General features: G+C 36.5%; 1 protein-coding gene across 4 annotated transcripts in view; it reads right to left on the bottom strand.

The window, feature by feature from the left end:
- LOC149085212 (calcium-activated potassium channel slowpoke-like) overlaps positions 1-25,861 on the bottom strand; it is a 268,638-nt gene that overhangs the window by 179,159 nt on the left and 63,618 nt on the right. For all 4 annotated transcript variants that reach the window (XM_089233076.1, XM_089233074.1, XM_089233075.1 and 1 more), the window contains one exon: positions 14,662-14,682. In XM_089233076.1, coding sequence (XP_089089202.1) covers positions 14,662-14,682 — 21 coding nt within the window. The remainder of the gene's footprint in view (positions 1-14,661; positions 14,683-25,861) is intronic.

Raw genomic sequence — 25,861 nt, 5'->3', positions numbered from 1 at the left:
AAATATTTCATTCATTTATTTAACGTAAAACCTCAATTATTCGACGGTTTCACTTCGACTAAAACTCTGAAACTTTTGAAAAAAGAAAAACGTAATTTATATCCATCAAATGCGCACAAAATTTTTGTATGCAGTGAAAAAGCGTTCCTGCAACAGTTCTAGCATATTGTTACCGCAAAAGACGTAAATTTTAGGGTGATTGCTGACGTATACGAAAATTGCCAGTGAGATGGCTGATGACCATTTAGAGTGGACAGTTAGGTGATTTGTTTATTGCCTCTTTCTGAGAATACGCAGATGTGGAGAGTCCCGAAGAAATGGGTTTCAATTGTTTTGACGGCCATATGACCTTTCAGAATTTTTTCTCTCCCTATGTTTTCAACGTTATCCCGAGAGGGTGAGAAAATCTGCTGTAAGCATTTGGGGGGTACAGGTCTGCCGAAAATAGGTACACATGCACAGTAAATTCTATCTATCATTTCCTGCAGAACTTTCTTTCAATGTGGTGCTTTGCTTGCTGACAGGACCGTCTTAAGAGCATCATGAGCCTCCGGGCCAATTGATTTTTCCGAGGCCCAACCTAGAGAATTCTCGAAAATTTCAATTACTTCCCATTTTTGTGAGGCCCCCGGACCGTGCTCTGGTGGGTCCATGGGTTCAGACGGCACTGCTTGCTGACTGTCAAATTCGTCGTTCGTAAAGTCGGAAAAACAAAAAACGCTCTCTCTAAAAAAACTGGAAATTTTGGACGAATTCAACAAGAATTTTAAATTGATAACAAAAGTTCATCTTGCAAACAGGCCCGTCATTTAGGGGGGGGGGACAAAAGCCCCCCCCCCGGCTTTTAAAAATACATTAAAAATGGTATATATATATATACATATATTGAGTACATGTGTTTTGACCCCCCCCCCCCGGAGAAAGTTGAAATGATGGCCCTGCTTGCAAACCAGTTGAATGATTATAAAGTAGAGAAACAACCAAAGAGCAAGCTCCTGATTGAATGATTGAAAATCATTTACTGCCAAAAAGAAGTCCAAGATGGGGAAATTTTTGCAAGTCGAGAAGATTTTGTTGCAATTTTGTACCCAATGTCGTGTCCCAAAGGTAATGTGTGTTGTGCTAAATTTTATTTCTTTAAATGATTTGAAATGTGATTTAATTTCCTCTCAAGTATGAAATATTTTTTTAGAACAGAATTGGAATGCAATTAAACACATAAAATTTTATAACATTTTATATGTATGGGGGGGGGGGAGGATAATTTTTTAAAAAGGCTGTTATTCACTTTGACTTATACATAAAACGTTTTGACTCGGCCTTTTGAACGTCATATAAACGACTGTAACAGAATTGTAAAGTTGCTCAGTTGAATAGATGAAGTGAACATAAATATTTAAATTATTTCAGTTCAATTTTTCAGGCCGGTGCTTCAACCAAGGCCAATGAAAATAGTTTTCAGTATTATTACTTTAACTCTTTAATTCACTAAATTTATTTATTCTTTTTGCACGCCTGTACTGAATCGCCTGGCATAACGGAATCGCTTCGTTTTATCAAAACAATCATTGCATGGAATAACTTCACGTTAGAGCAGGGCGTCTCAAACTTTTTCCACCTGAGGCGCTCTTTTCCCCTATTCAATGCTTATCCGCGAGCTCCACCGGCTCTCCAGAGCTGTTTAACAAAGAATATTTTCGAAAATCTCACACCATGACAAAGGTTGGAGGCGCACAGTTTGAGAACCCGTGCGTTATAGGAATAATCGTTGATGTTCTAGATTGAAGTTAAACGTTTGGATAGAAATTTTGTTTTGTGTAAAACACGTTTCAAACTGGTTCGTCATGTGTAAAGATTCTACAGTAGTTTCATTTGGTGTAGTATACTTGCTTGCTTGGTGAACAACGAAACTATAGAGATGCGGTGGATATCTTATCTGAGAGAAAAAATTTGATACTGTGCATATATATCCATATATAGTTGATTTTCTGTCTGTGTGTATGTTCTCTATACAAATCCACAATTTTAGATCGATCGTCGCCAAAATTTGGATATATACCAAACAGGGCCCGGATCGAACGATAGGCTACTCTAAAAGTTCGTCAGAGAAGGGCAGATACCCGAAATGGACGAAAAATCGTCGGGCAACAATGGTTTCTGGGCCTCAACAATCACTTTCGGAATGTTTACTTTGGTTACCGTGGTTCCCTAGTAATGCGTTTGACACGTGCTTTTACAATGGCTTGTCACTTCTTTAATCCTGCCAGTATTATATAATTATTCCTTTGTAATGGTTTGTCACTTTTCCAATCCTCCCAATAAATGAAGAAAACACGGGCAGTGCCGGGTATTGTAGCTAGTATTATGCATGATAAAATTGCAGTGAAATCTCGATATAACGATATTCTGCGGACAGAGAAAAATACCATAACAGAGGTATTATCGTTAATCTAGAGACTTTGACATTGAACACTAGCCATCAGGGCCGCAACTAAATGCTTGATCAGCTGAGGCAAGCACATATTTTGACATCCCCCCCCCCCTGTAATTTTGAAGAAGAGGCAATAAAAGGTGAATTTTGTGCACTCCTCTGGTCCTGGGCAAGATACCTGCTTGTCCTCCCCCCCCCCCAGTTGCGGCCCTGCCGACCGACCAAGGATCACGATCACCAGGCGTATGCAAAGGGGGTTTAGGGTGCTAACCCCCCCCCCAGAGCCGAGATTATAGGGAAAATTATTGCAGGAAAAAAGAACGTAACTCCCCACCCTCGTGAAAATGGCAATACGCCTATGGCAATCACAAGTTTCTATGGGAAAACCATATCGCCTAACCAATTCGTTCTCTTAACTGGCCTATAGGGGAGCTCTATTGTATTACGTAAAATTATATACAAATCACATAATCATATCTCAAAATGTGATAATATTTATCACACACACACAATTATATTTTATTATTTAGTTTAAATATACAGTGAAACCTAGATATAACAATATTCTACGGACCAAATAAAAAATATTGTGGTAGAGGGATTAAAGAGGTAACATTATCCTCACGTGTGATCAAATTTATGTTATTGTCATTTTTTCTATATCAGCATTGTTAATATCATCGTAAAATGTGCTTTTATGTATTTATTCATTACAAAAAATTGTAATTGATTAGTTTATTTATAAAATTCACTTATATGTGTATTGTCCCTGTAAAGAAGCTTACCGCATAGCGCTTTTGTGTCGTACACAGAGTGCAGCAATACAAATAACTTTAGCTTTCAGTGATCATTTAGTGCAAAATATTGATGTCATCAGACGTCTTCAAAAGAACGAGAACAAGTGGCGAAGTTAAAATTAAATTCAAAACAATTTTGAACAAAATATAAAAAATATTGTTGTAGCGATTTCAAAATTCTCCTAAAAATATCGGGTTATAGAGGCGTTTATCATAGTAGATGATGTCATTGTACTGAGAGTTTAACATTAAGCCAGGCAATTCCAAACAAGATTTGAAAAAAAATATCATTTTAGATGTATTTATATTATCGATTATCGTTGTAGCGATGTTTTGCTGCATATACAAATGCCGTATCGTATGCAGGATTTTCTCATGGGGGGGGGGGAAGGGCATTCAACTTTTTTTTCTTCCCGAAAGGGGTTTCTTTTTTTTTTTACTGAAAAAATACACCATAATCTTTTCTCAAGGAAGGTGCACAAAATTTTTCAGGGGGGGGGGGGGCCCGCGAAAAATCCTGGCCTGGGGGCCCAGCACTACCATGTGGGGGCCATGGGGAAGGCCCCAGTGCTGTCTTAATGCATGGGCCCACCTGGGCACGGCCCGGGGGCCTCAAGTGAAGAGGACCCTCACAGAAATGAGATCTGGCTGATATTTTCTAGAATTTACCAGGCAAAAGCTCAGGAAAAACCATTTGGCATGGGGGCTCATGATGCTCTTAATGTGCCCCTGTATGGCCCCCACATCCTGGAGCAGAGCCCTGATCAGACTTTTCACATGAAGGTGCATGATTGTTTTTTATGCTGTCATTTTAATGAGATTTCATGTTGATCAATAAAGTAGGGCAATATTTTTTGTTATTTAAAAATTTCATTGAAACTGTTACACGTTGAAAGCTTCAATGAAGGATGTAAAAATAGTAGCTTGATGAAGGTGACTGGTAGAAACAGTGAAATAATAGAAAAGATTCAAATCAGAAACTTTTAATCGGACTAATTATGTTATGAATTGACATTCAAAATAATTAGTAGTTACATATTTTTCCTATTGATTATTCATAGTCACTCATTTTCGTACCTAATTCTACATGTTGCAATAAAGGGTTTTCATTTCCTTGTGACTGCAATTGATTTTTATCACACTGAAATGTTAATAAATTTTTACTTTACGTTTTTACAAGAAAGATTTTGAAGACCATGAAATTCATTGCAGCCTACATGATTCGTGCAGAACTTTGTCGTTTTTTAGATGAAGTTTCATTCTGGGGTGTTTTTATGAGGGGCGGTTGCTCCGGGCCCCTCTTAGCAGAAGACGAACTTCAGGCTCTTGCCATTCTAGGCATTTCTAATTTTGCCACCCCTATGAGATGCTCTCGTGTTTCTTAATTTTTTCCCAAAAAATTATGCCCCCCCAGTTCTCAATTTTCAAAATGAACCCATCTCTGTACTGTTTGTTCACATGGTTTTGAAAATTGTTTCATACACACAGGACCGCGACTAGGGGGGAGCAGGCGGGTCTCGTGCCCCGGATGCTGGACCAGAGGGACCACAAATTTTATCCTCAAACATCTTCAACATTACACAGGGGCGCCAAAATGTGCACTTGCCCCGGGTGACCAAGCATCTAGTTGCGCCCTGCATACACATGCTCTTAACATAAATGAGATGCCATAAAAATTTAAAACTGTATTTATTAGACTTCATTGTGACAATTTTTGTAACTGTGATCGATTTTATTCAACAAGCTTATTGTATTAATCAAGTTAGTTGTGTTGCAGAATTACAATCAAAAACCATGGTTTAAGTATGGTCCCACATCTAGGGCAAGGCCCCTGGGATTTTTGGCGGGCTTCCAAGCCAGACTTTTCACTGGCCATTCTATAGTGAGTTTATAGTATGAAAAAATTATGATAATTGTCCCTGGCCACAGGGGTCACTCAGGGGAGTGCATGGATGTAGGGCCATCTTAAGAGAAACATGGGGCCCCTTGGCAAGTGATTTTTCTGAGACCCTACCAGTAAAATTTACATGCATACTTCTCGAAAATTTCAACTATATCTCATTTTTGTGAAGCCCTTCTTCTCTTGAGGGCCTGGGTGGGTCCATCGGTCCATGCATTAAGATGGTATTGAATGGATGCAATATGCAAATCTTCTTAAACTTCTAAGTTGGAACTGGAAAAATTCTCATCTCAAAGTTGTTAGCATTCATTCATTTAAACGATACAAATCAAATGAACACAGATGTTGTGCACAATTTGATCAAAGCAAAAATATGTTTAATTTTGCATATAGCGATCGCTTAAAAATTTCAAAAATACACACACACCATGGGCGTAGATATGGGGGGGGGGGTCAGCGTCAAAGGTGCAGTCGACTGATCTAATATATATATGTATATGTTAATTGACATCATCATCATCGTGCCCCCCCCCCCAGACTTCCAAGTCCATCTCCGCCTATGCTGCAGACGGAAAAAATCTGGTTGGCTTTTTCTTGATTTCCCTTTAGGATTATACTACTGTTATTCAGTTTCATGAACGCAAAGTTGTATGTTTGGTGAATTTGGCAGGATTTGGAAGTGAAGTAATCAGTTTATAAAGTCTTATAATTCATTAATTATGGGTCAAATCAAAAAATTGAAAATACTTTTCCATATTAGTTTTTCACAAGGAATGATGTGTGCAATTATTGGTTGATCAAAAGTTACCACCCTGCATATGAACAGGACGAAGAGAACAAATACAGTGAAAACTGTATGAATAGAATGTTTTAATAGGCTGTTTTACAAAGGTGCACTCAAAGTACTAATTATTGATGGCAGGTGGCACTAACTTTTGATTACATTTAAGACATGTTTCAGTCTCATACAGTGTCTGTTTTAGACAAGTTTCACTGTATATATATATGTGTATACTCATACACACAGAAGATCCCTCTTGAAGTTGCACTTGAATCTTGTAATAAAAATATATTGGGAAAAAAAACTTCGACGAGATGTTTACCCTAAAGAAAAGAATTTGCACATATGAATACATATGCATTCATATATGTAAATGAAAGATAATTGGAGGTATTTGTTTTTGAGCATTCTAAAAACTTTGTGTGTGTGTGACCAAAGTTATTAACAATTAAGTTATGTTGATTGTAACAATGGAATCTGTTTCAAACAAAAGTATTGGAGCAGTTTGTATCATAATTACTAAGGCTAGGATCTCTATGACTGGATATTTTACTATTATCATACAATAGAGCATTTTTTTTTATGATTTTCAGTTTATTTAAGGCATGTTTTTATATTGTTTTAGGCATTCTGCATATTTTAACATTTTCAGTGAAACTGGAGTTTTTCCTTAACATCTCATTTCCCTACCAAAAGGCATACAAGATTGAAATGAAAAGGAAAATCTTGGTATTCAAGACATCTTTACATTCATCCTAGAGACATTATCAATACCTTCTGCCTTTCTTCGAGCTGTAGATAAAATGTTCAGGAGTAAACTTGTTCCATGTTAATCTTTTCCTCAAGATTTTCTGGTGGTCCCACAAGGTTCCCCCTACCACTGCTCTCTTCCCCCTAATAGTGTATCTGTGAATTGATTCATCATCCAATCGATTCTGGGCAGATCACATAGAGTATAACAAGGCTTCAATATTTTCCCTTTCTTCAGACAAGGCTATTGCTGGTGAGGAAGTACACTTTCAGGTCCTTTTGTTGAGTCCTGTGCTACCTACTGATTCTGTGATATACATGTAGTTGTCAATAAACTAAAGAATTTCATTCCAAGCAACAACAAATTTTTTGAAAATTGTATTAGTTGCATTAATACACATTCTCACATTATTTTACTGAAATTAAAGTTTACAGAAATAAAAAGGAAATTTTTTAGCTTTTTCTCTTTTTGCTTTATTGGGCATATTTTTGGTTTTTTTAGTTTTTAGGGCATAAATAAATTTTTTATAGAGCGTTTCCTACCCATTTTTAGGTCACAGAAATTCGAGCCCTAATAACTGCACTTGCTGCAATAATAATGTTTATAAATGAAGTAAATTTCCACATGGGCTTTTTTACACACAAAAATATACGTTAAACGAATAAAATATATAAGTTGAAAGAATAAAAATAGGAATTCAAAGGCCACCGCAGGCAAAATGCCCAAACAAAGTGGCTGAAAAAAGAAGCCCATAAAAATATGGATGTCAAACACATCTAAAATACAGCTACCTAAAATAACACAGCAATTATCATGAAAAAACCAGTAATTAAGACAAAATATAATACACTGCCCATAAAAAGTTATTGTCTCATCTAAGTATGGATAGCTTCTTGATTATCCCAACATGAATATTTCTTTTTTTTAATGTGCCAATTGCATAATTCACAACACCCAGGGGTAAGCTATTCCATTTATTCAAAACCTTATTAGAGAGCAATTCCCTGCAACACCACAGTCTGGAGTTATCCCTTACCAAATGATATACTGGTGTTTCTTAGTCTAAACCAGTGTTTCCCAAAGAGGCCATATCGCCCACCAGGGGGAAATGGGTTTTCTTGAGTTGGGGGCGATGAGAGAAAAAAATTTCTAAAGAAGCTCCCATCGCCTCCCAATGCAATCTAACCCATAAGATCCTATGTTATACCCATAGCTTCTACCGCCCCACCGGGACTTTCCATCGCCCCCAAGGGGGCGTTAACACCCATGTTGGGAATCACTGGTCTAAACAGTTCACTGATAGTGTATTAATAACTCATGGTTCATCCTATCTATCCCATTCAAAATTTTATGCACTTTGATCATATCCCCCAGCCACCTGCTTTCTTCCCATGTAAATGATAAAAAAAATCAAGTCTCTCATCATAGCCCAAGCTTTGTTTACTAACAAGAGCTTGTGCAGCTCTTCTCTGCAAACCCTTGAGTAGTCCCTCTGTGGGTATAGTCTCAAAAATCATACAACGTACTCCAGGCCAAGACAAACTAAGCTCTGGAAAAGTGGAAGAATGACAGAGACCTTTTTTAAGAATGAAATCGAGCATTGTATTTGTTTTTTTGACTACCGCAGAACAATATTCATGAAACCAGAGTCGTCAATGAGAATGTCCAAATTGGTGATCCTAGTTGCATTGGGAATAGCTCCACCATTTTATTTGTAAGCGAAATGTGGGTTGTTCCAACCAAAATGAGCGACCATGCACTTATCAATATTAAAAGTCATGCTCCATTCATTAGCTCATGCTGCAATTATATTAAAGGTGATCTCTCTCTCTCGAGCCTTTCTTTATCACTTGGATTCCCGACTACCCCCATTTGCTTCATCTGCAAATTTGCTGACAGCTCATTGATACCTTGATTAAGTTTATCAATAGAAAGTGAAAAAATTAAGGGACCAAGTGTCATGTATGGGTATAGCCATTATAAAGGCTAAAGAGGTCAGGGGTTCGCAATTTTGTTGAACGTCATTGGTGATGAAGGTGTGAGTGTATTTAATACATTCCAGTAAGCAGCTGCTGAAAGTGCTACAAAATATGATGATGTCTTAGCAAAGTTTGATAGATATTGTCTTCCTAGACGTAACGTTGTGTTCGAACGTTTTAAGTTCTTTTCATGTTCTCAGAAAGAGAACCAAATTATAGATGTATACCTTACCAAACTGAAAACTTCGGCAGCCTCATGTGACTTTGGAGAGCAAGAAAACAGCTTAATTCGGGATAGGATTGTCTTGGGCATCCGTGATTCTAATCTGCAAGAAAGACTGCTTCGAGAACCGGATCTTACAGTAAGCAAAGCAGTTGATAGCATACGTGCTTGTGAGATTAGCCGACGACAGATGGAGAAAATCCATGAGCCTCATGTGGGTCCTGAAGTTGATGCTATAAGGTCCAGAGGTAAAAGTATATTCATGCCCGAGAAAAACTGTAATTCCTGTGGTCGAAAACACAAGAGAGAGCATTGTCCTGCATTCAATAAGTTGTGCAATCTGTGCAAAAAGAAAAATCACTTTGCGGTAATGTGCAATGAAAATTGTTTTCCTAAGCCACAATCTGCTGGTAATCATAGACGGATTGATGAGGTCCTCCACAGAGACAACTACCTTCCATACAGCAACAACGACATCAAAAGTTTATACATTGACAGTGTCTTGGAAATTAATATGATCAGTTCCAGAAATGAATGGCTCAAGACTATATCAGTTGAAGGAAAAGTAGTGGAATTCAAGCTTGATACTGGGGCACAAGTCAACATCATTCCACTCAAAGTATTCAAATCTCTAAATGTCGAATGTAAACAGAACTTATCGCCAACTGATGTTGTTCTAGTTTCGTATGGCAATCACAAATTAACTCCCGAAGGAGTCATTTCATTATCTTGTAATACTGAAAAATGTTCTAAGCTGAAACTCCCTTTTGTAATTGTAGATGTTCAGGCCAAACCTATTCTAGGCTTAGAAGCATGCAAATAATTGAATCTTATACAGTTGATAGATCTTGTAACTATTGATTCTAAAGTAAAGGCCATTGAAACATATGAAGGTGTATTTACTGGTTTGAGAAAATTTCTGGGAGAGCCTCATAACATAGTTGTAAAGAATGAAGTAGTGCCTGTAATAAATGCCCCCAGAAGAGTACCCCAGTCGCTATATAAAAAATTGGGCAAAACATTGGACGAGCTGGTACAATCCGGTGTTATATCGCCAGTTCACAAACCAACTGATTGGGTCAATAGCCTAGTAATAATAGAAAAACCAAATGGGAAATTACGAATTTGTCTTGACCCCAGAAATCTCAACAAAGCCATAAAGCGGGAACATCACATTATTCTATCAGCTGATGAAACTATCAGTAAGTTAGAAGGTAAACAGTTTTATTCTGTGCTTGACTTGAAAGAAGGATTTTGGCAGATACCTTTTGACGAGGCCAGTTCAGAACTATGCACTTTCAATTCGCCTTTTGGGCGGTTTAAATTTAACAGGTTGCCATTTGGAATTAGCTCTGCTCTAGAAGTTTTTCAGAAAGCCAATCAAAAACTGTTTGGTGACATAAATGGGGTTGAGATCTATTTCGATGACTTGATAGTAGCAGGCAATGACAAGAAAGAACATGATCAAATCTTGCTGAAAGTCTTAGAAAGGGCAAAAACAAGCAATGTGAAATTCAACCCTGATAAGTTTCAATTTAGGGTTAATGAAGTCAAGTATATGGGCCTCTTAATTTCTAAGGATGGAATAAAAGCTGATCCAAGCCACGTGAAGGCAATTATGGAGTTTAAAAAAACCATCCAACAAGAGATTGCTTGGTATGGTTAATTTTTTAGCAAAGTTCATTCCAAACGTGTCTGTTGTGACATCTCCTCTAAGGGAACTGCTAAAGAAAGAGATTGAGTTTCAGTGGAACCATGAGCAAGATCGAAGCTTCGTGAATCTGAAAAGATTGATCAGTTCAACTCCTGTGTTGAAAGTATTTAACGACTCCTTGCCTATTGTTATTCAGTGTGACAGTTCCAAAGATGGGCTCGGTGTTTGCTTATTGCAAGAAGATCATCCAGTTTCTTTTGCATCCAGGAGCCTGTCAGAATGGCAGAAAAATCAGTAGGAATAGCGAAGAGCATGTTTAGGAAATCCAATGGCGATGAAGAGAAGATTTTGGTTAGTTTAATGGAATATCAGAACACGCCTCTTTCTGATGTGAACTTATCTCCTGCTCAATTAATGTTTAATCGTCGGCTGAAAACAAAATTACCCATTTCAGAAGAATTGCTCAAAACTAAGTTAAACAAGAATGCGACCCACCTTTTGAAAGAAAAAGCAAAGAAAGCAGAAACTATATTATGACAGAAATTCTCACCCCTTAGGAATTCTAAACAATGGTGAAAGAGTAAGAATTTGGAATTTCAATAAGAAACAATGGCAACCAGCACAGATAGTTTCAGCTCATGGATCTCCAAGATCATACATAGTGAAAACACCCTGTGGTAGAATTCTGCGAAGAAACAGAAGTCATATTCGACCATCACAGTGCCAAACTTTCAAATACAATGCGTCACAGGAGTTTGATGACCTGAACATTGGCTCTGGAAACTATGAACATACCCAAAATGATCTTCCTACACTGCATACAGACGTTAATCAAAAGATTACTCGAGTGGGGAGAATTTGTAAACGAATAATATATTTGAATGACTATGTAACCTAAAAGCTTAAGAGAGGGATGTCATGTATGGATATAGCCATTATAAAGGCTAAAGAGGTCAGGGGTCAGATGATGGACAACATAGGTACATAACACCAAGGACATTTCCTTGAGGGACTCCACTTGTGACAGCTGCCCAATCAAAAAATTCTCCATTCACCATAACCTTCTGTGAAGCCTCTCACAACCACGATTCTATCATGATACCTTTATATTGACAGACCTATATATTGATATTAACAAGTTGTCCAAAAAATGGCCGGAATGCCGCCTGGCAGTCCAGTGGTTAGGGAGCTAGCTTCTGACTGTGCAGGTCTGGGTTCGAATCCCGGTTCGGGCATGGATGTCTACTAACACACTAACAAATTCCCTGGACAGATCGTAACGATCTCTTGGGAATACGTGCTGATCACGTTATTATTATTAAAATGCCCCTAAATGCTCCAAGAGTTTACCATGTTGGACCTGATCAAATGCCTTCTGGACATTAAGACAGACAACTTTCACATTTTTGCCTTTGTCCTGGTTCTTTGGGAGCTGCTTTAAGAGGTTTTTGGACATGGACTTCCACATCTTCCATCAGAATATCGTTGAGGACATTATCATCCCATGGATTGGATATTACCCTCTTTATTAAAGCTGATTCGAAAAAGTCATTGAATGCCCTACACATGCTAATATTGCTCTCTACCCTGCATCCTCCTGGAGAGAGGGGCCAACTGCCCTCTTACATTCATCAATTAGATACTTAAATAACATATATGGGAATTGTTTCTGTGTAAATCCTGTATTGCCAGTTTAACTTGTACAAGGAATTTTTTCACTCATTAAAAAAGGTAAATAAGCATTTTGTTTGCATTTGCAAACATGGTGGAAAAATTTTGATTATACATTCTACCGAAAACCAAAAACCTAAAGAAATTCATTAAATGAAAAAAGTTGACGCCACTCACTTTTATGAATAGAAAATGATAATTATTAATATTCTCAACAGGTATGAAAGATATTTTATGGGGGGGGGGGGCGGGGGTGTTGATGAGCGGAACCTAGGGTTCTGGTTCTCCTTATCAAATGAGAGACGTTAATTTTGTTTAGATGCTCTATTATGAAGTAAAAAATTTCTTAACAAACCACTTTCAAACAATGAAAATTTTTTAATTTATGAATTGGTTTAGCAATTTGATTTAAAAATTTGCTTTTTTTTCTTTGTAATAAGTGATGGAATGCATGATTAATAGATTAAGAAAATCAGTTTCTTGTGCACCCCTTAATGACAGAACTCACATACTTTGATAATACAAAATAAAAAAAAAACTGGGTAGAAATTTCTAATATTCTCATGAAGTATCAACATTATATGTGTCACGGGAAAAGACCAGAGACTGGTCTTACCAAGGTGAGTTGATAAAAGCTCGAAAAAACGCTTGTAAATGTTTCCGTTATGGACTTTTACCATGTTAAAAGCCTGTTTTTAATGAATCAATTAGCCACACACAGCATGAACTTATTAGTTCCTACACTTATTAACTAATAAATGATAAAAATGTTTAATAATTTAAAATGTAAATTATAATTAGTTAACCACTGTGAATGTATCAGCACCTAATGGTGATTAATAATTATAATTAATTAATCATTTTATTTATTAATAATATCTTAATATATAAATTTATCCCGAGTAGTAAAAGTCTATTTTTAATGAAGCAATTAATCGTCATGAACGTATTAGTTAATGATTGATAATTATGTAGTAATTATAAGAAATCAGTAATTAACTGATGAATTAATTAACTGCCATAAACATATTTCCTGATTAGTTATCATTAATTAAATAAATGCTGGCACACGGCCAACTTTAGGTTCACTTGTACTCAAGGCCGATAGTTAGCATCTCGACATCCTCTGAGGGTCACTTCGGGCAACCCGGAAGGATGTGGGATCATGATGCGCCTGCTGTGTGGGTATAATGCACCCTGTGCCTCAACATGTGAGCAGTCATGACAAAATAATCTTATTATTTTGGATCTGCTGATATATTCTTATTACTAATGATGTGTGTGAGTGTAAGTAATTATAACCAGAATATTCAATTGAAGACAGACACATATTTAATAGAGGTTTAAATACTTAAAGTGAGAGACATCTGCTGCTGTTCAGACTTGAGCAGCCATGTTTTCTGTACTGTTGCCAAAACTCTGAAACTAAATACTTGACTAATAATGTGTTGCCAGATACCAAAAACAGAATTAAATAAATTGTTTGTCCATTAACATAATATTCTAACAAATAAATGTTTCATTTAAATACTTTTTCATTAATACAGGCTTTTACTGTTCAGAGTAAATTTATTAATTAATCGATAAAAAGTAATTATTATTAATTACTTGATAAGCATCAGGAACTTAATAAGTTCATGGTGGTTAATTGATTATAATTAGCATATTAAGTAATTATAAATATTAAATAATTAATAAGCTTCAGGAACAGTTCATGATGTTTAATTGATTCATTAAAAATGGGCTTTGACTTGGTAAAAGTTTAAAAAACACTTGCTAACAACCCAGGTCTACAACTGGTAAAACTAATATTACTGGTAAAACATAGATTTTACTAGTCTCTTCGGGCGTTTACTTTAATATATATATAAATTGTGCAAAAAGAGAGAAATTTATCTCATTGCATGATAAGCAAAAAATTCCTTTAATTTTGATGCAGTATGAATATTCATTCTGTGAAAATTGCTAGTATTATAAAGTTTTTATTTACAAACATTTTATCATAATATAATGTTTAAAATTTTAAATCAAAACAGAAATACGCTTGAAAAAGTGATCAAAAGTGAATATATGCACTAAAACTCCTATTCTAAGTGCTAATCATAGCACTTGATCATGGTTGAAAACCAATTTCACAGTTGATCTATTTAAATTATTATTGTACATACTTTATAACTCAACATAAGAAAAGAGAAAATATTACTTTTCTCTGTTTCCCTTTTCGCTGTTTAGAAAGAACATGTTTGATCTTTTTAGCATTTTAAGTGCTTTAATATGCTGTGGAAATAGTTACAATATTAAGATGAAATTACACAAACTTATTCTATATGATAACATAAATTCAATTTTTATAAATTAAGTAACATTGCGGTCACATGCATTGAAGTGCAAAAGTAAGAATATTTTACAACTTTTATATATTTTGATTATTTTCTAGAAAAATAAACATGCTAAATTTAACAAGAATTAGTTACCTTTTTGTTTAGAATCTTTAGCTGCATGTGCGAAAATTAAAAGAAAATGAAGGAAAATTCATTATATATACACTTGCATTCTAATAAATAATACAATGATATTACATTCACAAAATCATGCACTTCATGGAAATGTTTTGGGTTTGTGCCTTGAATTAAAACTACAAATACAAATACAAATACAACGCCACAACAGGCAAATTGCCCAACGAGGTGGCTGACTTAATGGATCCCCGAGCCCCTACCTACTACTGCTACACCACACATGCACCCCCCCCCCGCGGAACCCCCCAACGAATCGGTGCATGCGGGAATGTGCGTGTACGTGTAGTGCAACCTGACGTAAAGTTTGTTTCTGTGTAATGCTTGTTATGTGTAGTGCTGTCATCTGCCCCCAGTTTTACTAACTATGAGTGAAGTGTTATGGTTGAATGATTTACCGTTGTAGGACTGTTGCTCTCTGTGGCGAGACTTTTTAACGGGGAGATCGGCTCGCATTTGCGCCTTGAAGTTGGGAACCACAGAAAACCAACTTCAGCCGACCACCACTGTGGGGTTCGAACCCGGATCCTCGCATCACGAGTCCGGCACTATAACCACTCGACCACCACAGCGGCGAAAACTAATCCAACTTAAGAGTGAACTAAAATAAAAACAAGTTTGAAATTATATTTTATTGGTAAAAAATCTGAAAAAGGGATTGCCAGTATCAAAAATAGGTAACAGAAGATTGTTTATTCCACATGTAATAGACTATTAATTAAAGATATGAAATATACTTTTTTTTGTTGAGCTGGAGGCATTTTCAAATCGAAAAAATTCAAGTTTTCAGTGAAAGCTGTTAAGTAATATTTTTTATATTTCAATTAATAATGTATGGTACTCAGGGTAAATACATAATTATAATAAATGCTGATAATTAAAAGGTAATCAGTAATATACAAATGTTCTATATAGCTTTTTTTGTCTTCAAAACATTTTCTATAAGAATAATTGGTCTACTGCAGTTACTACCTTGTAAATCATAGAAAAGTGATTTATAAGTGAGAGGAGAGTCAAATCAGTCCTATATTGTGATGATTACATGTGTGATAGTGGTAGAATTATTTTTACAAAAAAAAACTTGAGAGAATTCACAATTAACATGTTGAATATTTTTTTTCATTTTTCTACTAAATTCGTTCATATGAAAGATGGTTTTTTTTAAATTAAGTTTTTTAAAAAATCTAAAGCCCATGAATATGTTGAGGCGTTTTCAACAGTTGTGATGGGGATAGAGTGATCAATAACAATTGTATTTAAAGTGCAGAAATGCTTCATAAAACTTTTGTGGAACAGTGAGATAGCCTTCTTGTCGAAAGAGTCCTGTTGGGGCAAGTTGGCATCCCAGCTTAGGGGCATAATGATTGTATGCCAACTCACCGATTTGGCATAACTACAGCAAAATTGTGCAAAAAACTACACCCACCAGTTCCAGTGAGCGATCAACCTACTTTCTTGGTGGACCTGAAGCTGTGAATGACTTCCTTGTTCTTTTTGATCTTTTGTAACTTTTCTTTTTACATTTGTTTTCTAATTCAAAATATTTAGTGTACTTTATACAACATCATTTTATTCTGCATTTTTGTGCTGAAATAAAAGTTTTGCAGTTACTGACTTACATTTATTTGTCAGATGCTATTAACCATTATTCTATGCCAACTTGCACCACATCTGGAATAAGTTGGCATAGTTGGAACAATTTTTTAAACAATTTTTGACCAATTTAGCACACATTTTTAAGTGGCATTTTCATCATTAATTTGTAGCCAAGGAGTACTATCTGCAGCATCATCACATTTTCTGTAAATATTAAAGGAAAAAATATATAGAAAAATTAAAAACTATGCAAACTAGCACTGGTCGGCCCTATTGTACGCAACTTATAAACAATCTTAAAATATGATTGTTGTCTGTTGATGCGTAAGAAAAGATATATGTAAATTGAGTATAGTGTAAAAATTTTAAAAACAAAAATATTTTTAGAATAAGCAATACAATAAAAAATTATTCATATACCCATTTTTTATAACTGATGTTACAAATTGATGGTGTGTATCATTTAAAAGCAAAAATTAAAGACTAACAAATAAAGGTACTTTTTATGAAATTCCTCAAATGTTGTGCAAATGTGCAAAAATCTAATGTGAGGGAAATTGCTATTCTAGATGCATACAGTTATAAATAGAGAAAGAAAACAAAAATAAAATGCATAATGCCAATTTAGTAAACCATAGTCAAACTGGTGGATCAAGAAATAGTAAAATGTGATAGGTAACCAATAAATAGTAAATACATGCTCACATTCTGCTTGTGATTTACTTTCAACTTGTTTTGAATTATGCTATATTTTTTTGGTTATAAAATTTCACATTAGGATCGAGAGACAGAAATGAACAAGCATTAAAGAAATATTCATACATATGTAAAGATCGAAATATACACCAAAACACCTCTCTAAAACTTGTTTTATGAAAATGTGGCTATCTGCAGAGGTGTCTGCTGAATGAAGGTAGCAGGATGAGAAACACATGGGTGCTTTACTTTAACAGTGAATCCTGGATTTTGCTTCTTTTTTGTCTCATTTTTGGTCATTTTTGTATTATAATACAGTGGGCATTTGCCATAATGACCATGCATTATACTGACTCATCCATTATAAAGACCGATATGATGAGTTCAAATTTTTTTCTATTCCTCATGCTATCTTTCAATCCAATATAGCGACCCGCAAAGACCATTCAATCCAATACAAATTTGTATTGTGATTAGATTTGAATTTGTGACTTAAGTCAGAATGCAGTCCCGCAATTCATTTTTTGCAAGGAAATGTAGTCTGTATTTTGTACTCGACTTGACTCTTGATATTAGAGAATTCTGTACATAGGTGGAAGCACATAATTGATTAATACAATTTTATTATATTATAATTGAATAGTAATCAATTATTATTTTATAATGCATTTTCACTGAAATTGCTTGTATAAAAAATAAACTGAATAATTCAATTTTTTTATTCCATCCGGATAAGAATTTTCTTAAAAGGCTAATTTTTTTTAAAATATTCACACTAACAACCTCTCAATATACCGTCTGTTTTCTGTGGAATGATGGAGGGCCATTATAATGAGCGTCTACTGTAGCCTATATACAGGGTGCATATATTGCATGCACAGAATTTTACTGGCAAACCGTTGATCCTAAAGGCATACTTCCAATAAGAAAAAGTACCCAAATAATGTGTAGAACTCAGAAACATCATTCATGTTGCAAGGGGTTGCATAGTTATAATACAAATACAATGTCATAACAGACAAAATGCCCAACGAGGTGGCTAAGAAAAGATACCCATAACAAATATGGATGTCATATATTTCAAAAATACAGCAACCCAATTAAAAATGCAATTTCAAACATATACATGATAAAATATTATACAACGCTCATAAAGAATACTTATGGTTGTCTTATTCTAAGTATGGATAGCTTCTCGATTTACCCTAACATGTTCATCATATTTCTTTTTAAACGTGTAAATTGTGTTTTAATTTACTGCCTCTGGGGGTGAGCTATTCCATTAAAACATTCCTAACAACCCTATTAGAGAAAAACTCCCTGCGACAACATAACCTAGAATTGTCCCTTACCAATCAATACTGGTGTCCCCTTGTAAAAGCAGTTGATTGACGGTGTGCTAATAACTCATGGTCCATCCCATTGAAAATTTTCAACACTTGGATCATATCTCCCTGACACCTGTGTTCATCCAATGTATACATTGGATGAACACAGGTGTCATATTCAAAAAATGAAGTCTCTCTTCATAACTCAAGCCCCATGTGTCAATAAGGACATGCGTAGCTCTTCTCTGCATGCTTTCAACCAAGTCTGGTATCTCTGTAGGTATGGTCTTCAAAACCTTACAGCATACTCCAGTCCAGGACGTACTAAGTCTCAGAAAAGGGAGAGAATGGCTTTAGGAAAAAGCAAAGAGACCTTTTTGAAAATGAAATCGAGCATTCTATTCACTTTTTTGACCACCACTGAACAATGTTCAGAAAACCTAAGACGCTCGTCAAGGAGAATTCCCAAATCTGTGACCCTAGTTGCTTCCGGGATAATGACACCATTCAACTCGTAAGAGAAACATGGGTTGTTCAAACCAAAATGAGCGACCATGCATTTCTCAATGCTAAATGTCATGCTCCATTCATTTGCCTATGCTGGAATCCTGTTTAAGTTGGGTTGGAGCAACTCAATATCGTTTTGATTAACGACTGTCCTCATTAGCTTGACATCATCTGCAAATTTTCTAGCAATCTCATCGATACCGCGATTGAGTTTATCAATAAAAAGTGAAAAAAGTGTGGGGCCAAGGACACTTCCTTGAGAAACTCCACTTGTGATGCCTGTACAACCATAGAATTCCCCCGTTCACCATAACTCATTGTGACCTATCTCTTGACCATGATTCTATCCAATTCAACAAGTTGCCCCCAATCCCGATCTCGTGTAAGCGCCTCAAGAGTTCACCATGTTGGACCCGATCAAATGCCTTCTGGAAATCAAGGTAAACAACAATTTGCCTTTTTTCCCTTACCCAAAGCCTTAGTCACGTGATCATAAAAGCAAAGGAGTTTAGTTACACATGCCTTCCCTTTCCTGAACCGATGCTGATTATCCGACAATATATTATTTTCATCTATTCATTTCACCAATTGCGTTTTGATAATATTTTCCAAAACTTTCGAGAGGGAGCTCGTCAAACTCACTGGACGATAATTGGACACAGCTTCTCTACAACCCTTTTTAAATATCGGAACAACATTAGCAAGCTTGCAATCCCTTGGGACGTACCCTCAGCATAGCAACACTACTCCTGTAAATCTGTGCGACTGGCCCCAACAACTATTTACACATTCCCTGAGGAACCTATGATGGATATCATCGTGTCTTGATGCTTTGCTTGCACAGACATTTTTTAGAAGATTTAGGACCTCCACATCTTCCATTTGAATATCGTTGAGGATTTCATAGACCCCATGCAACAGCCGTACATTGAATATCATTTTCTCTATTAAAAACCGACGCGAAAAAGTTATTGAAAGGACTACACATGGCTACATTGCTCTCTACCCTAGACTCTCCTACCGAGAGGGGGGTCAACTGTCCCCTTACAGCCATTATGGACGCATCTAAAAAATGATTTTCGGTCAGAGATCCCGCCCATTTTCATTACTACCGATGGAAAATGGCTGACCATTTCTCGTGACCTGGTGTTTCTAAGTCCTCCTTTTGGTCACTCAAAGGCTAAGCGCAAATTGAGTCGCGTGCAGCGTTCGCGGGTGGGCGGGACCTGAGTGCGATGACGTCAACACGCCCCACGCGTAGCGAGGGGATGCGCATATTGGAACGCGTTCCCAGTGCACGAGCGTTTTAGAAAGGAAATGATTTCGGGAGGCTGGAACCTTGTCATTTGGGAGGCTCCCGGAACCTGGATTATTGGTAATTAAAGTTGACATTAATGAAGACAACACGAATTAAAAATAAAATACGGAAAAATGCGCTGAAGAATATACATTAAAATACCATATATAAAAACGTGAACAGAAGTTAATTAACCGAAATTAATCCCATAATGAATGAAAATTTGGAACTTATGAAAAGTTAAAACAAATGAAACGATTGATCACAATTTAAAATTAATAAATAATTCCAAAAACTGCTGGGAATTCATATTTAATGGAAAAATAGATTAGTGAAACACCAGAATTGGTGAAATTAATAATTAAATTTCAAATTTAATGAAAAATTATTCCTCTATCGATCGATAAAATATAATTAATGAATATTCGGAATTAAAGCCGAATTTAGAAAATTAATGGAAAATATTTCGTAGGCTATTAAAAAAACAAAAGTAGATTTTTTCTCTGAAAATTAATAAAAATTCAGAATTAATGACAATTTTTTAAATTTGGAATCAAAAAAATTAGTGAAAATCCCGAATCAAAAAATTAGTGAAAATCCCGAAATAAATGAATCCCATAATGAATTCCGAAATTAATGAATCCCAAAATGAATTCCGAAATTAATGAATCCCAAAATGAATTCCAAAAAATAACTCCATAAATGAATTAAAATTTAGAGCTAATGAAAAGTCAAAACCTTGGAAAGAACAATAATATCTAATAAAAACTCTAAGAAAATAATTCAGGAATTAATTAAAGAAGTAATTGATTATATATGTAAATAACGTTGATAACAACAGTTTACAAAAGAGAATACGAACTCTATCAAAATGACGGTTTAATTTTTAAAAAACCCCTACCGAATACGAAGAATCGTGCGCGCGGGACACGAAAATCTGCGGCTCAGCAGCAGCGCCAACGAGTGCGCGCGTACACGCGCTTAGCGTAGTGTCACCTCGTGTCTCAATTTGCGCTGTCTTTCTGATTTCCGTTGGCCGCAAAACAGAGTGCTGCCCTGCTTCGTTTCGCGAACGCTGCACGCGGCTCAATTTGCGCTTTGCCAAATACTTGTGTGTGTGTGCGTACTCTTTTTGCTCACTTTCATAGTCTTTTGGTGATTCGAATGCTCACACTCTAAGTCACTCCGATGCTCACACACTCTGTAGGTCACTCTTGTGTTCACACACGCTCTAGGTCACTCTTGTGTTCACACACTCTCTAGATCACTCTTTTGGTCATTCACATGCTTGTACACTGTTTTGGCACACGAACTAGATCACTCTTTTGGCACACGAACTAGATCACTCTTTTGGCACACGAACTAGATCACTCTTTTGCTCACTCACGTGCTTGCACACTCTTTTGTTTACTCACATGATTGTAACTCTCTGGGATCTGGATCACTCACTGATCTAGTATCTCGCTCTGTGGGCGGAAGCGGATTTTCTCATTTTTATTTATTTTTTACTAACCCTCTATTTTCTCTGTCGAAAATTCAAATATCTCAAAAAAAAAAACCCCCATAAAACTTTATAAAACGAAAAATGTATTTCAGGACAGCAGCCCACACTAACAATAGCCAATCCTGTAGCAGGCGAGATCTAAGCCATAATAACATTTCATCACTTAGACTTGGAGCAATTTCTCTCTTTTTTTGCGGGTGCTGTGCAGTTTTTGCGGCAAGCTACCTGCTTTGACTTTTCTACAAACATTTTACACACTCACATTTCCACAATAGGTATCCTCCCATATGGTGCCCATTGACAAATTAGTGCCCGGTGAAATTCAGCTCAGCAGCTTCAGTTTCATCTGCGAGTTCAAATAACCGTAACGCGTTCATTAGCCCGTCAAAGTCTTCGACTTATAACTTGTCCTAGATCATATACGCTCAATCTATGTCCCGAAGGCAAAATTTGGCCCGCTGATTTAATCCTAATTTTGTAAAAATGAAACAAGCGGCACATTTACAGATCACGTAGGTTATCCTCGGTACAGGTTCAGATCACTTGAGTGGCCTGCGACAAGTTTTCAAACCAATGAAGTGGCTTGGACTCTCCCAAAGGTTGAGCACTCTTGTCCTAGATTATTTTGTCGCACCACAGTTATTGCCTACTACTACTACTAAACCAGACATGCACCTCGTCCATATTTCTCTGCGGAACTTCTAACGAATTGGCTCATGTTGGAATGTGTGTGTACGTATAGTGAACCTTCCGTGAAGTTTGCTTCTGAGTAATGGCAGTTATTGTCTGCACGCAAAGAGTTATTGCCGTCATTTATGTATGCAACTCACCGTAACGAAACATTCTGACATGTACTAATCGGGTTACGAACTCTCGATACTAAGAATATTATTTGGTACGGTAGGAGAGTATATCACTGACCGGACTATAATGCCCAGCTTGTCCTGGTGCGATTTATTAGCAAGACCAGTGGTGTATTTACGGGGGAGGCTTAGTAGGTTAATTAGCCCAGGGCGGCAAGTTCAGAGAGGCGACAAATTTGGGAAATGAATGGTCAAGAAAATTAGTAGAATGGGAAAAGGGCGGCGAAATTTGTATAAGACTAAATAAATGCATCTCTGCCCAGACAGCTAGGGACCTAGAGAGCTTCCACCATGGGCGGAGATACGGGCGTCAAAGGTGGAGCGACTGATATAATGTATAAATGTACATACGATTTGACATCATCATCATCTTGCCCCCCAGACTTCCAAGTCTATCTCCGCCTATGGCTTCCACGCACGTGAGTGAGCAGAAAAGTGACTTAGAGCGTGAGCAAGGATGTGAATGACTAAGCAAGTGACCGACAGAGCTAGGGACTAGGTTAGCGAGTGACCTACAGAGCGAGAAACTAGGTTAGTGAGTGACCTAGAGCGTATGCAAGCATGTAAGTGACCAAAACAAGGTACCAGCACCAGAGCCGTAGTGTACCTTCTCGGGCCCCGGACAGACATTTTCTTGGGAGGCCCCTTAAAAAGGAAAAAATTATGTGAAATATGTGTACATTCATTGTGAGGCCCCCCTTGTCTCGGGGCACAGGGTGGCGAATTCGAAGAAAGAGTAGTCAAGAAAATTATACTGAAATGGCAGAAGGGCAGCAAAATTCGTATAGCCCACAGGCGGCAAAACCATAAATGCGCCGCTGAGCAAAACGATGCTGCTGCTGCACCATATGTTAGGCCAAAGGATGATTTATAGCTTTAGCGCCTGAGAGCTATTCAAATTTTGCATCCCTTCTGTCGTTATAATTTTATGTTCTTTATCACCAATTACCGCCTCTTCGAACTTGCCGAACTGGGCTGCATCCGCTTAGTCCTCAGTAAATATGCTTCGTTGAGGCAATAATGTTCACATAGGTCCTTCCTTATTCAATAAAGAAGCCGAAATCAATCAGAAAAACGTTGTTCTACTCCTACTGTAATTAGCCACCTGTACCTAGGTTCTTCCAAATATACAGAAATGCAGAATATTATTGAACTGATTCAATATAATCGCGCGTTATGAGAGAAAAGACGCCATCGAATCGGGATGAAACTTTTAGACGAATCAATGCATCTTGGGTGACTATCCTACGACATACAATAAAAATGTTTGATTAAATACCAAGTTACGTAAAATGCCATATTAACTTGTTTATACTACGCATCTCTTGTGTATACGAAATCAGGCACTTACTATCGGTATAAAATGCAACCTGTTTTTCAGGATTTCAGACCTCTTACTCAGATTTATATGAAAAAAAGTGCGTCTTATACCTAAGGCAAATACAAAAACGTAAGCCAATTATACAGGGAGATTACTTAATTTCCCTTGCCGTATTTTACTGGCGAAACGTTGATCCTACCGGCATACTTCCAATTAGAAAAAGTATTCAAATAACGTGTAAAACTCAGATACGTCATTTATGTTCCAAGGGATTGTATAGTTATTAAAATATAAAAAATTACACTCTGTCCTCAAAAACCCTACCTATTAAAAAGTTGTTGGCCTGTATCTCCTAAAGCAAAAAAAAAAAAAAAAATTCCACGTTTCTATATTCGCAGAATATATTTGAATTCGTTTCTATACTTGAATTTAAAAATTGGAGAAAATTTAGGAAAGAACATCATAAAGAGCAGGGCGTTGTCCGTTAATTTTTCCGATTTTTTCATTCAAAAATATTTCACTTAAAAACGTAGTAGTTTTATTTGTTGGCTTTAGGGAGAGACAGGGGCAACAACTTTCTAATTTGGTTTTTGAGAACAGGATGTTCGTATGAAAAGTTATTTTTTATTGTGATAATTATACAACCACTTGCAACATAAATGACGTATCTGAGTTTTACACGTTATTTGAATACTTTTCTAACTGGAAGTATGCCTTTAGGATCAACGGTTCACCAGTAAAATGCGAAAAGGGGAATTAAGTAATCACCCTGTAGAGATACGTGGCACTTGCAACATTACTATACGTGTTGCTTATCGTTTTGAAATATTAACACCATGTCCTCTGAAGTAAATTCCCTGATTTGCACTTTCTGAAACAAATGAAAGCTATAGCTTCTTCTCTTATTATTTATGAATATGTATTAGTGCATGTGCATATAAAAATATGTGGGTATTAAATCACTATGACTTAAATAAATATTATACTCCAATTTTTTTTTTTCATTTCGAAATTCCTCTACATATCAAACGTTTGTCTATTATGAATTTAACGAATATTGTAACGTGTGAACACTATTACAACTAGCACATGCAAATGTAACTAATTTGACACTTGAAATCATTCCTAACACAGACTGATATGAGTACAAAACAGTTATATTCAGTGGCGTCGGAGCCGGGGGCGCCGTGCGTGCTCGCAGCATTTTCTATCGTGCGTCAGAACAGCCTCAGAATTAATTCAGAAATCAATGTTTCCTACGTAAAATTCGAGTCGAGCACCCATGAGTCCAAAAAACTTCCGACGCTGCTAGTAATGTTGGGCAGCATCAGGGCCGGATTCGGGCAGGCGAGAAGGGCGCAGCGGCAACGGGCCGCATATACACATACACAAACCAGGATTACGCATAATCCTGGTTTGTGTGTCTTACCACAATATGTTCTCATTTTAACTGCTTAACCCTTTAAGCGGTTTTTAAAATTTTCCTGATCCACATTATAACTGCCACATTTGAAATTGCGAAAGCTTCACAAATTGACACCTTTATTTTGAAGGAGAATTATTTTTCCTTCGCTTTTTTTGAGTTGATAACTGCTTCCCCCCATCAAGAAAATTGACTCCGTCCATCGCTTTTATTTCCCTCACCATGATACAAAAACACCTGCCATGACGTGTTTGGCTTCCTAGGAAGAGGAATACTTTTTTTGGAAAAAAATATCTTTGTATTATTTATATACTGCATATACTGAGAGTGTATATATATATCTTTTTCTCACGCCTTCTCTTATCTAACTTTGAACAAGAGCTGACTCCACCCACTGGCAGTTGATTGATTGGAGGAGGGGGGTGATGAAAAACATGTTTTTGCTGTAAAAAATTAAAAAAAAAATCATTCAGAGTAAAACTGTTTTAACCCTTTCAGCGGCGATCCCGAAATTTTTTTCCAAAAAAAAAGTATTTATTTTCCTAGAAAACCACATACGTCATGGCAGGTGTTTTTGTATCATAGTGAGGGAAATAAAAGCGACGGACTGACAATTTTGTTGT

Source organism: Pholcus phalangioides, unplaced genomic scaffold (genome assembly GCF_987345545.1).
Source record: "Pholcus phalangioides strain wild (caught in Gottingen) unplaced genomic scaffold, Ppha-v1.0 ptg000007l_1, whole genome shotgun sequence".
Taxonomy (NCBI): Eukaryota; Metazoa; Arthropoda; class Arachnida; order Araneae; family Pholcidae; genus Pholcus; species Pholcus phalangioides.
This window is presented reverse-complemented; position numbering and strand designations above follow the sequence as displayed.